Genomic DNA, 14,639 nt, shown 5'->3' on the forward strand with positions numbered 1-14,639 from the left:
AGATGTTGACAGGTCGCGTTCCGCTTGACTTGACAATTTTGTCACCAGCAGGTCTTTCAACCCCAGCAGACCTGTGTCTGCCGGAAAGAGAGATCCAAGGTAGGCTTTAAATCTAGGATCGAGCACGGTGGCCAAAATGTAGTGCTCTGATTTCAACAGATTGACCACCCGTGAATCCTTGTTAAGCGAATTAAGGGCTGCATCCACAAGTCCCACATGCCTAGCGGAATCGCTCCGTGTTAGCTCCTTCTTCAATGCCTCCAGCTTCTTCTGCAAAAGCCTGATGAGGGGAATGACCTGACTCAGGCTGGCAGTGTCTGAACTGACTTCACGTGTGGCAAGTTCAAAGGGCATCAGAACCTTGCACAACGTTGAAATCATTCTCCACTGCACTTGAGACAGGTGCATTCCATCTCCTATATCGTGCTCAATTGTATAGGCTTGAATGGCCTTTTGCTGCTCCTCCAACCTCTGAAGCATATAGAGGGTTGAATTCCACCTCGTTACCACTTCTTGCTTCAGATGATGGCAGGGCAGGTTCAGTAGTTTTTGGTGGTGCTCCAGTCTTCTGTACGTGGTGCCTGTACGCCGAAAGTGTCCCGCAATTTTTCTGGCCACCGACAGCATCTCTTGCACGCCCCTGTCGTTTTTTAAAAAATTCTGCACCACCAAATTCAAGGTATGTGCAAAACATGGGACGTGCTGGAATTTGCCCATATTTAATGCACACACAATATTGCTGGCGTTGTCCGATGCCACAAATCCACAGGAGAGTCCAATTGGGGTAAGCCATTCCGCGATGATCTTCCTCAGTTGCCGTAAGAGGTTTTCAGCTGTGTGCGTATTCTGGAAAGCGGTGATACAAAGCGTAGCCTGCCTAGGAAAGAGTTGGCGTTTGCGAGATGCTGCTACTGGTGCCGCCGCTGCTGTTCTTGCGGCGGGAGTCCATACATCTACCCAGTGGGCTGTCACAGTCATATAGTCCTGACCCTGCCCTGCTCCACTTGTCCACATGTCCGTGGTTAAGTGGACATTGGGTACAACTGCATTTTTTAGGACACTGGTGAGTCTTTTTCTGACGTCCGTGTACATTCTCGGTATCGCCTGCCTAGAGAAGTGGAACCTAGATGGTATTTGGTAACGGGGGCACACTGCCTCAATAAATTGTCTAGTTCCCTGTGAACTAACGGCGGATACCGGACGCACGTCTAACACCAACATAGTTGTCAAGGACTCAGTTATCCGCTTTGCAGTAGGATGACTGCTGTGATATTTCATCTTCCTCGCAAAGGACTGTTGAACAGTCAATTGCTTACTGGAAGTAGTACAAGTGGGCTTACGACTTCCCCTCTGGGATGACCATCGACTCCCAGCGGCAACAACAGCAGCGCCAGCAGCAGTAGGCGTTACACGCAAGGATGCATCGGAGGAATCCCAGGCAGGAAAGGACTCGTCAGACTTGCCAGTGACATGGCCTGCAGGACTATTGGCATTCCTGGGGAAGGAGGAAATTGACACTGAGGGAGTTGGTGGGGTGGTTTGCGTGAGCTTGGTTACAAGAGGAAGGGATTTACTGGTCAGTGGACTGCTTCCGCTGTCACCCAAAGTTTTTGAACTTGTCACTGACTTATTATGAATGCGCTGCAGGTGACGTATAAGGGAGGATGTTCCGAGGTGGTTAACGTCCTTACCCCTACTTATTACAGCTTGACAAAGGGAACACACGGCTTGACACCTGTTGTCCGCATTTCTGGTGAAATACCTCCACACCGAAGAGCTGATTTTTTTGGTATTTTCACCTGGCATGTCAACGGCCATATTCCTCCCACGGACAACAGGTGTCTCCCCGGGTGCCTGACTTAAACAAACCACCTCACCATCAGAATCCTCCTGGTCAATTTCCTCCCCAGCGCCAGCAACACCCATATCCTCCTCATCCTGGTGTACTTCAACACTGACATCTTCAATCTGACTATCAGGAACTGGACTGCGGGTGCTCCTTCCAGCACTTGCAGGGGGCATGCAAATAGTGGAAGGCGCATGCTCTTCACGTCCAGTGTTGGGAAGGTCAGGCATCGCAAACGACACAATTGGACTCTCCTTGTGGATTTGGGATTTCAAAGAACGCACAGTTCTTTGCGGTGCTTTTGCCAGCTTGAGTCTTTTCAGTTTTCTAGCGAGAGGCTGAGTGCTTCCATCCTCATGTGAAGCTGAACCACTAGCCATGAACATAGGCCAGGGCCTCAGCCGTTCCTTGCCACTCCGTGTGGTAAATGGCATATTGGCAAGTTTACGCTTCTCCTCCGACAATTTTATTTTAGGTTTTGGAGTCCTTTTTTTTCTGATATTTGGTGTTTTGGATTTGACATGCTCTGTACTATGACATTGGGCATCGGCCTTGGCAGACGACGTTGCTGGCATTTCATCGTCTCGGCCATGACTAGTGGCAGCAGCTTCAGCACGAGGTGGAAGTGGATCTTGATCTTTCCCTAATTTTGGAACCTCAACTTTTTTGTTCTCCATATTTTATAGGCAGAACTAAAAGGCACCTCAGGTAAACAATGGAGATGGATGGATTGGATAGTTTACTAGTATACAATTATGGACGGACTGCCACGGTTAGGTGGTATAAAAAAACCACGGTTAGGTGGTATATATTATAATAATAATACAATTATGGATGGACGGACTGCCTGCCGACTGCCGACACAGAGGTAGCCACAGCCGTGAACTACCGCACTGTACACTGGTTGATAAAGAGATAGTAGTATACTCGTAACAACTAGTATGACACTATGACGACGGTATAAAGAATGGAAAAAAAACCACGGTTAGGTGGTATATATTATAATAATAATACAATTATGGATGGACGGACTGCCTGCCGACTGCCGACACAGAGGTAGCCACAGCCGTGAACTACCGCACTGTACACTGGTTGATAAAGAGATAGTAGTATACTCGTAACAACTAGTATGACACTATGACGACGGTATAAAGAATGGAAAAAAAACCACGGTTAGGTGGTATATATTATAATAATAATACAATTATGGATGGACGGACTGCCTGCCGACTGCCGACACAGAGGTAGCCACAGCCGTGAACTACCGCACTGTACACTGGTTGATAAAGAGATAGTAGTATACTCGTAACAACTAGTATGACACTATGACGACGGTATAAAGAATGGAAAAAAAACCACGGTTAGGTGGTATATATTATAATAATAATACAATTATGGATGGACGGACTGCCTGCCGACTGCCGACACAGAGGTAGCCACAGCCGTGAACTACCGCACTGTACACTGGTTGATAAAGAGATAGTAGTATACTCGTAACAACTAGTATGACACTATGACGACGGTATAAAGAATGGAAAAAAAACCACGGTTAGGTGGTATATATTATAATAATAATACAATTATGGATGGACGGACTGCCTGCCGACTGCCGACACAGAGGTAGCCACAGCCGTGAACTACCGCACTGTACACTGGTTGATAAAGAGATAGTAGTATACTCGTAACAACTAGTATGACACTATGACGGTATAAAGAAAGAAAAAAAAATACCACGGTTAGGTGGTATATATTGTAATACAATTATGGATGGACGGACTGCCTGCCGAGTTCCGACTGCCGACACAGAGGTAGCCACAGCCGTGAACTACCGCACTGTACTGTGTCTGCTGCTAATATAGACTGGTTGATAAAGAGATAGTATACAATACATACAACAATATACTACTATACTGGTGGTCAGGCACTGGTCACCACTAGTCACACTGGCAGTGGCACTCCTGCAGCAAAAGTGTGCACTGTTTAATTTTAAATTAATATAATATTATGTACTCCTGGGGGCTCCTGCTATAACAACCTGCAGTGCTCCCCAGTCTCCCCCACAATTATTATAAGCTTTGCCTTTTATACATTGATGTGCAGCACACTGGGCTGAGCTGAGTGCACACAGACTGAGTCACTGTCACACTGTGTGACTGGCTGCTGCTGTGTATCGTTTTTTTTCAGGCAGAGAACGGATATAGCAGAGAACGGATATATATTAAAATAAATAAAAGTTAACTAACAACAACTGCACTGGTCACTGTGGTAAACTCTGTCTGACTCTGCACAATCTCTCTCTCTCTTCTAATCTAATTTCTAATGGAGAGGACGCCAGCCACGTCCTCTCCCTATCAATCTCAATGCACGTGTGAAAATGGCGGCGACGCGCGGCTCCTTATATAGAATCCGAGTCTCGCGAGAATCCGACAGCGTCATGATGACGTTCGGGCGCGCTCGGGTTAACCGAGCAAGGCGGGAGGATCCGAGTCTGCTCGGACCCGTGAAAAAAACATGAAGTTCGTGCGGGTTCGGTTTCAGAGAAACCGAACCCGCTCATCTCTAGTCGTGTCCATAACATCTTCTGGCAGTTATGGACATCGCATTTACTCATGATGCCAGAGTGCAAATATCCCTCTGTGCATCTCGCATATATAGAAATGCATCCTTTAAATGCTCTATAGTCAATAAAATACTGTCCCTGTCAAGGGTATCAATATTTTTAGTCAGGGAATCCGACCAAGCCAACCCAGCTCTGCACATCCAGGCTGAGGCGATCGCTGGTCGCAGTATAACACCAGTATGTGTGTATATACTTTTTATGATATTTTCCAGCCTCCTGTCAGCTGGTCCTTGAGGACGGCCCTATCTATAGACGGTACCGCCACTTGTTTTGATAAGCGTGTGAGCGCCTTATCCACCTTAAGGGGTGTTTCCCAACGCGCCCTAACTTCTGGCGGGAAAGGGTATACCGCCCATAATTTTCTATCGGGGGGAACCCACGCATCATCACACACTTTATTTAATTTATCTGATTCAGGAAAAACTATGGTAGTTTTTTCACATCCCACATAATACCCTCTTTTGTGGTACTTGTAGTATCAGAAATATGTAACACCTCCTTCATTGCCTTTAACGTGTGGCCCTAATAAGGAATACGTTTGTTTATTCACCGTCGACACTGGATTCAGTGTCCCTGTCTGTGTCTGTGTCGACCGACTAAAGTAAACGGGCGTTTTAAAACCCCTGACGGTGTTTTTGAGACGTCTGGACCGGTACTAATTGTTTGTCGGCCGTCTCATGTCGTCAACCGACCTTGCAGCGTGTTGACATTATCACGTAATTTCCTAAATAAGCCATCCATTCCGGTGTCGACTCCCTAGAGAGTGACATCACCATTACAGGCAATTGCTCCGTCTCCTCACCAAAATCGTCCTCCTACATGTCGACACACACGTACCGACACACAGCACACACACAGGGAATGCTCTGATAGAGGACAGGACCCACTAGCCCTTTGGAGAGACAGAGGGAGAGTTTGCCAGCACACACCAAAAACGCTATAATTATATAGGGACAACCTTATATAAGTGTTTTCCCTTATAGCATCTTAATATATAAGCATATCGCCAAATTAGTGCCCCCCCTCTCTGTTTTAACCCTGTTTCTGTAGTGCAGTGCAGGGGAGAGCCTGGGAGCCTTCCCTCCAGCCTTTCTGTGAGGGAAAATGGCGCTGTGTGCTGAGGAGATAGGCCCCGCCCCTTTTTCGGCGGCCTCGTCTCCCGCTCTTAACGGATTCTGGCAGGGGTTAAATATCTCCATATAGCCTCCGGAGGCTATATGTGAGGTATTTTTAGCCAAAATAGGTATTCATTTGCCTCCCAGGGCGCCCCCCTCCCAGCGCCCTGCACCCTCAGTGACTGCCGTGTGAAGTGTGCTGAGAGGAAAATGGCGCACAGCTGCAGTGCTGTGCGCTACCTTTAGAAGACTGAGGAGTCTTCTGCCGCCGATTCTGGACCTCTTCTTACTTCAGCATCTGCAAGGGGGCCGGCGGCAAGGCTCCGGTGACCATCCAGGCTGTACCTGTGATCGTCCCTCTGGAGCTAATGTCCAGTAGCCAAGAAGCCAATCCATCCTGCACGCAGGTGAGTTCACTTCTTCTCCCCTAAGTCCCTCGTTGCAGTGATCCTGTTGCCAGCAGGACTCACTGTAAAATAAAAAACCTAAGCTAAACTTTTCTAAGCAGCTCTTTAGGAGAGCCACCTAGATTGCACCCTTCTCGGCCGGGCACAAAAATCTAACTGGCTTGGAGGAGGGTCATAGGGGGAGGAGCCAGTGCACACCACCTGATCGGAAAGCTTTACTTTTGTGCCCTGTCTCCTGCGGAGCCGCTATTCCCCATGGTCCTTTCAGGAACCCCAGCATCCACTAGGACGATAGAGAAATAAAGCAGCCAGTATTTACCCTGCACAGAAACAAAATAACCCACCCAAATCTAACTCTCTCTGCAGATGTTATATCTGCCCCCCTGCAGTGCACATGGTTTTGCCCAACTGCTAAAAAATGTCCTGCTGCGCTCAACTTGGAATTACCCCCATTAGCAGAATTGCTAATCTTTCGTTAGCAATTGCTAATCTTTCGTTAGCAATTCTGCTATGCTAAGATACACTCCCAGAGGGCGGCGGCTTTGTGTTTGCATTTCTGCTAAAAGTATCTAACGAGCAAACAACTCGGAATGAGGGCCATTGTGTGAGGTGCTGGGTGCAGGGGGCTGTGTGTGTGGTACTGGGTACAGGGGGATGTGTGTCAGTGTGTGGTGCAGGTGGCTGTGTGTTGGTGTGTGAGGTGCTGGGTGCAGGCAGCTGTGTGTCAGTGTGTGAGGTGATGGATACTGGGGGTTGTGGGTGTCAGTGTGTGAGGTGACTGCTTGGTGCAGGCGGCTGTGTGTGCCAGTGTGTGAGGTGCTGGGTACAAAGGAGCTGTGTGTGTCAGTGTGTGAGGTGCTGGTACGGGGGTTGTGTGTCAGTGTGTGAGATGCTGAGTGCAGGCGGGTGTGTGTCGGTGTGTGAGGTGCTGGGTGCAGGCGGCTGTGTGTGTCAGTGCGTGAGGTGCTGGTATGGGGGGGGGGGGCGTGTGTCAGAGTGTGAGGTGCTGAGTGCAGGCAGGTGTGTGTCAGTGTGTGAGGTGCTGGGTGCAGGCGAGTGTGTGAGGTGCTGGGTACAGTGAGCTGTGTGTGCCAGTGTGTGAGGTGCTGGGTGCAGGGGGATGTGTGTCAGTGTATGTGGCGCTAGGTGCAGGGGGTTGTGGGTGTCAGTGTGTGAGGTGCTTGGTGCAGGCGGCTGTGTGTGCCAGTGTGTGAGGTGCTGGGTACAGGGAGCTGTGTGTGCCAGTGTGTGATGTGCTGGGTACAGGGAGCTGTGTGTGTCAGTGTGTGAGGTGCTGGTACGGGGGTTGTGTGTCAGTGTGTGAGATGCTGAGTGCAGGCGGGTGTGTGTCGGTGTGTGAGGTGCTGGGTGCATGTGGCTGTGTGTCAGTGTGTGAGGTGCTGGGTGCAGGTGGCTGTGTGTGTCAGTGCGTGAGGTGCTGGTATGGGGGGGGGCGTGTGTCAGAGTGTGAGGTGCTGAGTGTAGGCAGGTGTGTGTCAGTGTGTGAGGTGCTGGGTGCAGGCGGGTGTGTGAGGTGCTGGGTGCAGGTGGCAGTGTGTCAGTGTGTGAGGTGCAGGAGGCTGTGTGTCAGTGTGTGAGGTGCTGGTATGGGGGGGGCTGTGTGTCGGTGTGTGAGGTGCTGGGTGCAGGCGACTGTGTGTCCATGTGTGAGCTGCTGGGTGCAGGGGGCTGTGTGTCAGTGTGTGTGGTGCTGGGTACAGGCGGGTCTGTGTTGGTGTGTGAGGTGCTGGGTGCAGGCGGCTGTGTGTGTCAGTGTGTGAGGTGCTGGTACGGGGGGTTGTGTGTCAGTGTGTGAGATGCTGGGGGGGTGTCGGTGTGTGAGGTACTGGGTGCATGTGGCTGTGTGTCAGTGTGTGAGGTGCTGGGTGCAGGAGGCTGTGTCAGTGTGTAGTGCTGGGTACAGGAGGCTGCGTGTCAGTGTGTAAAAGTCGAGAAGTGAGCTAGTGGAGAAGTTGCTCATGGCAACCAATCAGCTGCTCTATTTACTTTTATAGTATGTAAATTATAAATGTTACATCAATGCTCATTGGTTGCCATGGGCAACTTCTCCACTGGCTCACTTCTCCACTTCTATCACTGCTTAGTACATCTTCCCCAGTGACTGAGCAAGAGATGCAATCATACAGAATTATATTATACATTTACTATACACAATTTATTTGTATAGACCTAGTATGACATAACATGACATTTATTTATGGCCATAGGTAAAGAGAAGGAGGGATTTCATACTGACCTCATTTAGTTTTGCTATGACTGATAAAAGCGTATTTTTCTGATTCATCAGAGATTAATATAAGCTATTTAATAACTACTATTATTCTATTTATAGACATAGAACACATCAAATCATAACAAGATTACTGTCTTAGGGGTCATTATTTATTAGATATTCCGGACATCACAGGTAGAACATTGTATCTGCTGATTCTGCTCCGCTGGACACTCTGTATCATATTATTAATGGCAATGGTCCATTTAGTATTTAGCCCCTGTATGACAATAAGCACCACAAGGACCAGACCCATGTTCAGATATCTGTAATACCGGGGTCTGGGACCCAAGATCGACACCAATTAGGTCAACACAACTTAGGTCGAAATCAGAAATAAGTCAACACGGACAAAAGGTTGACATGAACAATGTCGACATGGAAAAAGGTCGACATGAGTTTTTTGACTATTTTTGGTGTTGCTTTCTTCGTAAAGTGATGGGGAACCCCAGTTAGTGCACCGCGTCTCCTCGCATGGCTCGCTTCACTGGCCATGCTTTGGGCAAGGTGCCTCGCTGCGCTACCGCTGCGCTCGGCTCAGGTTACCGTTCCCAATTGTAGTCCACGTGGATCGTAAAGTATGAAAAAGTTAAAAAAATGAAGAAAAAAAATAAATTTGAAAAACTCATGTCGACCTTTTTCCATGCCGACCTTGTTCATGTAGACATTTTCTCCATGTTGACCTATTTCTTGTGTCGACCTAAGGTGTGTCGACCAATTGGTGTCGACCCAAGGTGTGTCGACCTAAGTGGTGTCAACCTAATTGGTGTCGACCTGTAGTCTGGATACCAGTAATACCGTACTTTGTATTACACAGGAGTAACCTTTGAGGTTTTTCGCGATCCAAGTTTGTTTTTTATTATTTTTCGGTGACGTGCGGTGAGGTCAGGGGCTGGGGAGGCACTGCAGCTAAACATCCCCCCCCCCCGGAAAAAAAAAAAGTAGTACAGTCACCCCACACCGCTAAAACCAGCACCCAGCACCAGGCAGAACCAGCCAGGGGGGGTAATGCCATAGCAGGGGAGACACTCAGTGTGGGGTCCCCCTGCCATGCCATTAAACACCACCCCAAACCAGTCAGCCCAGGGCTGGAATTCCTCGGAAAGTGGGGCCCCAAAAAAATCAAAATGGGGTCCCCCCTCCCGAGCAACAACCAGCACTGGGCTGATAGCCCAGTGCTATGCCCGCACCCCTGGTGGCGGTGGGTGCGGGGTTCCTTGTATGCTAATACTGTTCTTTACAGGTGGCCTACAGGTCCCAGCAAGCCCGCCCCAGCATGCTGGCACTTGGAGAACCACAAGTGCCAGCATGCCAGAACATAAAGGGCCCGCTGGCACCTGTAGTCCACCTGTAAAGAAAATATTTAAAAAAACCACACTACACATACTTTAAAAAAACCTTTATTAAACAGGGTCTTCACCTGGGGGCGGCGGCCTTTAAGCTCTTTTGCGTGGCCGCCGCCTTCCCAGGGCTTCCGGCGTCTTCATTTGGGGGGGCGCCACCTCCCCAGGGCTTCTAACGTCTTCCTCCGGCGTCTTCACCTAGGAGGCGGCGGCCTTTAAGCTCTTTTGCATGGCTGCCGCCCATCCAGGACTTCCACGGCGTCTTCGGTCTTCAGGAGCTCTTCTCTGCTCCTCCTCCGCCGTTGGAATGACAGCAGCTGCCTCGCGCTGACTTATATAAGTCAGCGGGAGGGGGCGGGGCGATGACGCAGCGAGCCATGATTGGCTCGCGGTGGCCATCTTGAATTTCAAAAATGACGCTGAGGCGCCATTTTTTAAATGGATACTGCTTCAGCTGCCAAACTCTGCAGAATTGTCCTGACTGCCGCGTCCCGCCGCCGCGTCCCGCCGCCCGCATCAAGACCGCCAGCACCTCCGCCGCCCGGCCCGCCGCATCCCGCACATCCGCCGCCACCGACGCTCACACAGTGATTGACAGCGGATCCAGTGACAGATCCGCTGGCCAATCACTGTGGCCTCACTCACAGGGGCGTGCTTTCATAGGTTGAAAGCACGTCCCTGTATGAAAGCGGCACCTCTAATGGTGCCGCTTTCCCATGCAATTTCAATGGGCTTTTCCTGCCAATTGCTAGGCCCCGCCCGCGCCCGCCCCCCGCTCCCATATCTTTTCCCAATCACTATGGGAGGCACCACGATCGGTGCCTCCCAAACTAATTATGCACACTTTAATGATGAGTAAAATAATAAAGAAGATACTTATGTGTCATAAGTATCTTTGTATATTTTACTCATTAATGACGGGAGGCACTGCCTCCCCTGCCTCCCCTGACTGCACGTCCCTGTTATTTTTGTATAGGACAAATAGAGCAATCTTTTGGTAGCATATTGGGGTAATTAGATTTTTATTTTTTAAATCTCTTAATGTATACTAGCAGGTAACAAACATAGAGCAAATGACGTAAAGAATGGGCCTTGCATATGCATAGTTGACTAGCTATGATTTCAATTTAGACAGAAAGTATGGATTGCTCTCCCTTCTATGGATCTAGGGGGTCATTCTGACCCGTTCGCTCGCTGCTGTTTTTCGCAGCCGAGCGAACGGGTCTTTACTGCGCATGCGCTGGCGCCATAGTACGCCGATGCATGCCAGATGGCCGAAGGCCATTGCAGGGCTGCCATCGCCTCTGCCTGATTGACAGGCAGAGGCGATCGCTGGGCGGAACGGCGGCGTTTGGCCGCCATTTCATAGACACGGTCCGGCCAACGCAGGCGTGGCTGGACCGAACAGGGGGCGGGCCGCAGTGGCTGCGTGACGTCACACGCAGCCGTTGCGGGCTGGGGAGCGAGGAGTAGCTCCCGGCCTGCACGCTAAAGCTGCGCTGGCCGGGAGCTACTCCTAAAGTGTAAAGGCATCGCCGCTGTACGATGCCTTTGCATTTCTGCAGGGGTGGGCGGCACTGACATGCGGGGTGGACTAGCCCTGTGCTGGGCGTCCCCCCGCATATCAGGGAAGATGATCGTAGCTGTGCTAAATTTAGCACAGCTACGATCAACTCGGAATCACCCCCCTAATACTAACCTGTAAGCAAGGAGTTTGGACAGCTCGGTTGCTAATAGCATCTTCCCTACTTCTCTACTCACGTCTCTACTCTTTACACATCATGATACATCTCCCCCTTTTCTGTGAGTGTACACGCTCCAGATATATAAATGCGACCTTGACATTTACTTACATGATTTAGTAAAGTTGACAAAAATCTGTCTCCCACCACATATAGATTTAGATATTTTTAATGTAATATATATTTCACATTTTTAATTCATAGCGTCATTTATCTGAGGTCAGGCAGAAGAATATGTTACCACAGCCGGTCTGCATGTTGTCCTTTGAGCTGCTGATGTTTCCATACATTGGGGTATATTTACTAAGGTGTGAGTTTTTTTTAGAAATGGAGATGTTACCTATAGCAACCAATCAGATTCCACTTAACATTTCTCTAGATGCTTCTAGATCAGTGGTTCTCAAACTCGGTCCTCAGGACCCCACACAGTTCACGTTTTCCATGTCACCCAGCAGCTGCACTGTGTATCACCAACTGTCACATTTTAAAAATGTACATGTGACCTGCAAAACATGAACCGTGTGGGGTCCTGAGGACCGAGTTTGAGAACCTGTGTTCTAGATGATAATAGCTAGAATCTGATTGGTTGCTATGGGCAACATCTCCACTTCTAAAAAAAACTCCCACCTTAGTAAATATATCCCTCTGAAATATGATCCCCTGGACAGATGGACCTTCTTCTATTTTACATAGTAATTTTCCACCTAAATGAACTTGGCTTGAACGAAAAAATAATTATAATGCATTGCTAACCCGTTTCCTCCGGGACACGTTGCCCTGCTTCCATTTTCACACTAAATTGCCAATTTAATTGGCCTGGAGTTGATGTAAAAGGTGTATTTTTTTTTACAAAGTAATTATTATGTTGGCAGGAACCTAAGTGCACCTAACAGGCATACAGCTCATTGTGAATCTGCATTACATGGGACCACATCTTCCTTATTATATGTGACCTATTTTACCACTTTGATATTTCCCAGATGCCTACAATGAGGATGACCTCATGCTGTACTGGAAGCGCGGGAACGAGTCTCTGAAAACCGATGAACACATCGCACTGTCCCAGTTTTTCATTGAAGAGTTCAGTGCATCTAGTGGACTGGCTCTGTACAGCAGCACAGGTACCCATACGGGATGGAGGTGACGCCTTTTATTATCCTTTATATATATACATAGCGCCACAAGGGTCTGCTGCGCCTTACAAAGTACAGAAACAGTATACAAGGTCAGATAAACAACGGGGCGGATGAGGCTACAGCTCCAGGCCCTCATGTAAAATAGGCCCATCGCCACGGCAGTATGATGATGACCAGTTGGCTAGCTGGCCACGCAGTCGACGTAAATCATATGCTATTTGAAGTGCGCTTTGTACTGAAGGGAAAACAGCACATCAAATTCCATGAACTAATACAACGCAAGGTCTCAAACTATATATGCACTGGGACCAGAGGCGTCACTTACGCCTTATACACCCGGTGCGGCGGCACCAACAAAAGGGGCGGGGCTTCGCTTCCCGACCCCCGTTTTTCGGCACTTGGGGGGTTTGGGAGGTGTGTGCTTTTTCTGCAGTGCCGGCTCCTACATAGTGACAGGAGCCGAGTGCTGCACATAATGTAACAGTGCAGCACTTGGCTCCTGTCACTGAGCAGGAGCCGGCATTTTGGTGTCACCCCTCGGCAGGTGATACCCCGTTGCGGGCCGCATCCCACTTATGACACCACTGACTGGGACTTACTAGGATGCAGCATGTGGCATTTATCAAGCAGCAGCAAACTGCCACTGAATAGTCAGACAAATAGTTATAAACATTGGGTTCTGTGAGTCGAGACCAGCATGATGTTATTATTTTTATTTACTGAGTGCCAGTATCGTCAGCACATTCCGACTGTATAGAGAGGAGGGAATTGGATAAGTGAGCGGGGCCCAATGATGTGAAAGCTCCAGCTCTGCCCCATCGCAGGCCACCTGCTTGTCCTCCCTGGGCTTCTCCCGGGGAGTACAATTTAAAAGTAGGTAAACATGGCTTACACTTACCAGCACCCAGACATGGTGGTGGTGGGCTGCTCAGTCTGCTCTGCTCACCTGATCTCCTGCTGTGACCCCTGTGATCAGTAAAGTGAACAGAGATGCCGAAACTTTGCAGGAGCTCAGCTCACTTTACTGATCAGATGAGCGGAGTCACAGCAGCAGCACAAGAACACATGACTGTAGGTCACTGATCATCGGTCCCTGGGTGTAGAGAAGTTGTTTTTTTTTTATTATTATTAAAAAAAAAAAGGCACACAGTGATCAGTCTGTGGTCTATCAGACACACATAGCTGATCACTTAAGGGGACTCCGAGCTCAGCCTTCACAGCCCGCAGGCGTGAAATGCTGAGCTAGTGTAGGGGAACTGAAGGAAAGCCCTAATAACGCCACTTGAAGGTAGCATTATTATCACAGGCAGGGCCAGATTAACAATGGGGCTAATGGAGCTGCAGCTCCAGGCCCACCAGCAAAATAGGCCCACACAGGGCCGGTTCAAGGGCGCAGAGCGCCCCGGGCAGGAAAGGGGCGTGGCCTAATACAGGGGGGCGTGGTGAGTCACGCCCCCTGTACATTGAAAGCGCCGCTTGAATGCTGAGCGGTGCGCGATGACGTCATCGCGCACCGCACAGCAAAAGGTCCTCTCCACGAAGAGAAACTAGACGCTATGCGTCTAGTTCCCTTCGTGGAGAGGACCTTTGCTGTGCGGTGCGCGATGACGTCATCGCGCACCGCTCAGCAGTTACTCTCCACGAAGGGAAACTACACGCATAGCGTCTAGTTCCCTTCACAGGAGGCGCCGGGGACGGCAGCGGAGGCGGACGGGGGACACAGCGGGCAGCAGTGGCGGATCTTGCCACGGTGCGGCGCCCTCCGGAGGGCGCCAGCGCCCTCCGGAAGGCGGCGCCCCGGGCAAAAGTCCTGCTTGCCCGTGGCAAGAACCGCCACTGGGCCCACAGCAACTTCATACTGCTGTAAACAGGAATACAATTTCCTGCTACAACAGCCTGCCAGTTACACTGTAGTCTGGTGGTCACAGCTGCAGAGCACCGCGCCAGCACCTCTACTTACTACCAGGCAATGCAGGGCACTGAGATGATCCAGCGGCTCTGGGACCAGCAGCACTGCTCAGATGCTGCAGGCACCACTGCAGTGTAGAGATGAGTGGGAGGGGACCAGAGCCAACCCTATTATTATTATACACCGCGTACTCGGCTGATAAGGAAGAGAAGGGACAGACTGTTCCAC

At 49.7% G+C, this 14,639-nt stretch overlaps 1 protein-coding gene across 1 annotated transcript in view; it reads left to right on the forward strand.

The window, feature by feature from the left end:
* The window catches only part of GABRR3 (gamma-aminobutyric acid type A receptor subunit rho3), a 219,263-nt gene that overhangs the window by 162,877 nt on the left and 41,747 nt on the right, over positions 1 to 14,639 (forward strand). Inside the window, exon 6 of the mRNA XM_063956275.1 lies at positions 12,347 to 12,487. Within this exon, the coding sequence (XP_063812345.1) occupies positions 12,347 to 12,487 (141 nt within the window). The remainder of the gene's footprint in view (positions 1 to 12,346; positions 12,488 to 14,639) is intronic.

This window comes from Pseudophryne corroboree, chromosome 2 (genome assembly GCF_028390025.1).
Source record: "Pseudophryne corroboree isolate aPseCor3 chromosome 2, aPseCor3.hap2, whole genome shotgun sequence".
NCBI lineage: Eukaryota > Metazoa > Chordata > Amphibia > Anura > Myobatrachidae > Pseudophryne > Pseudophryne corroboree.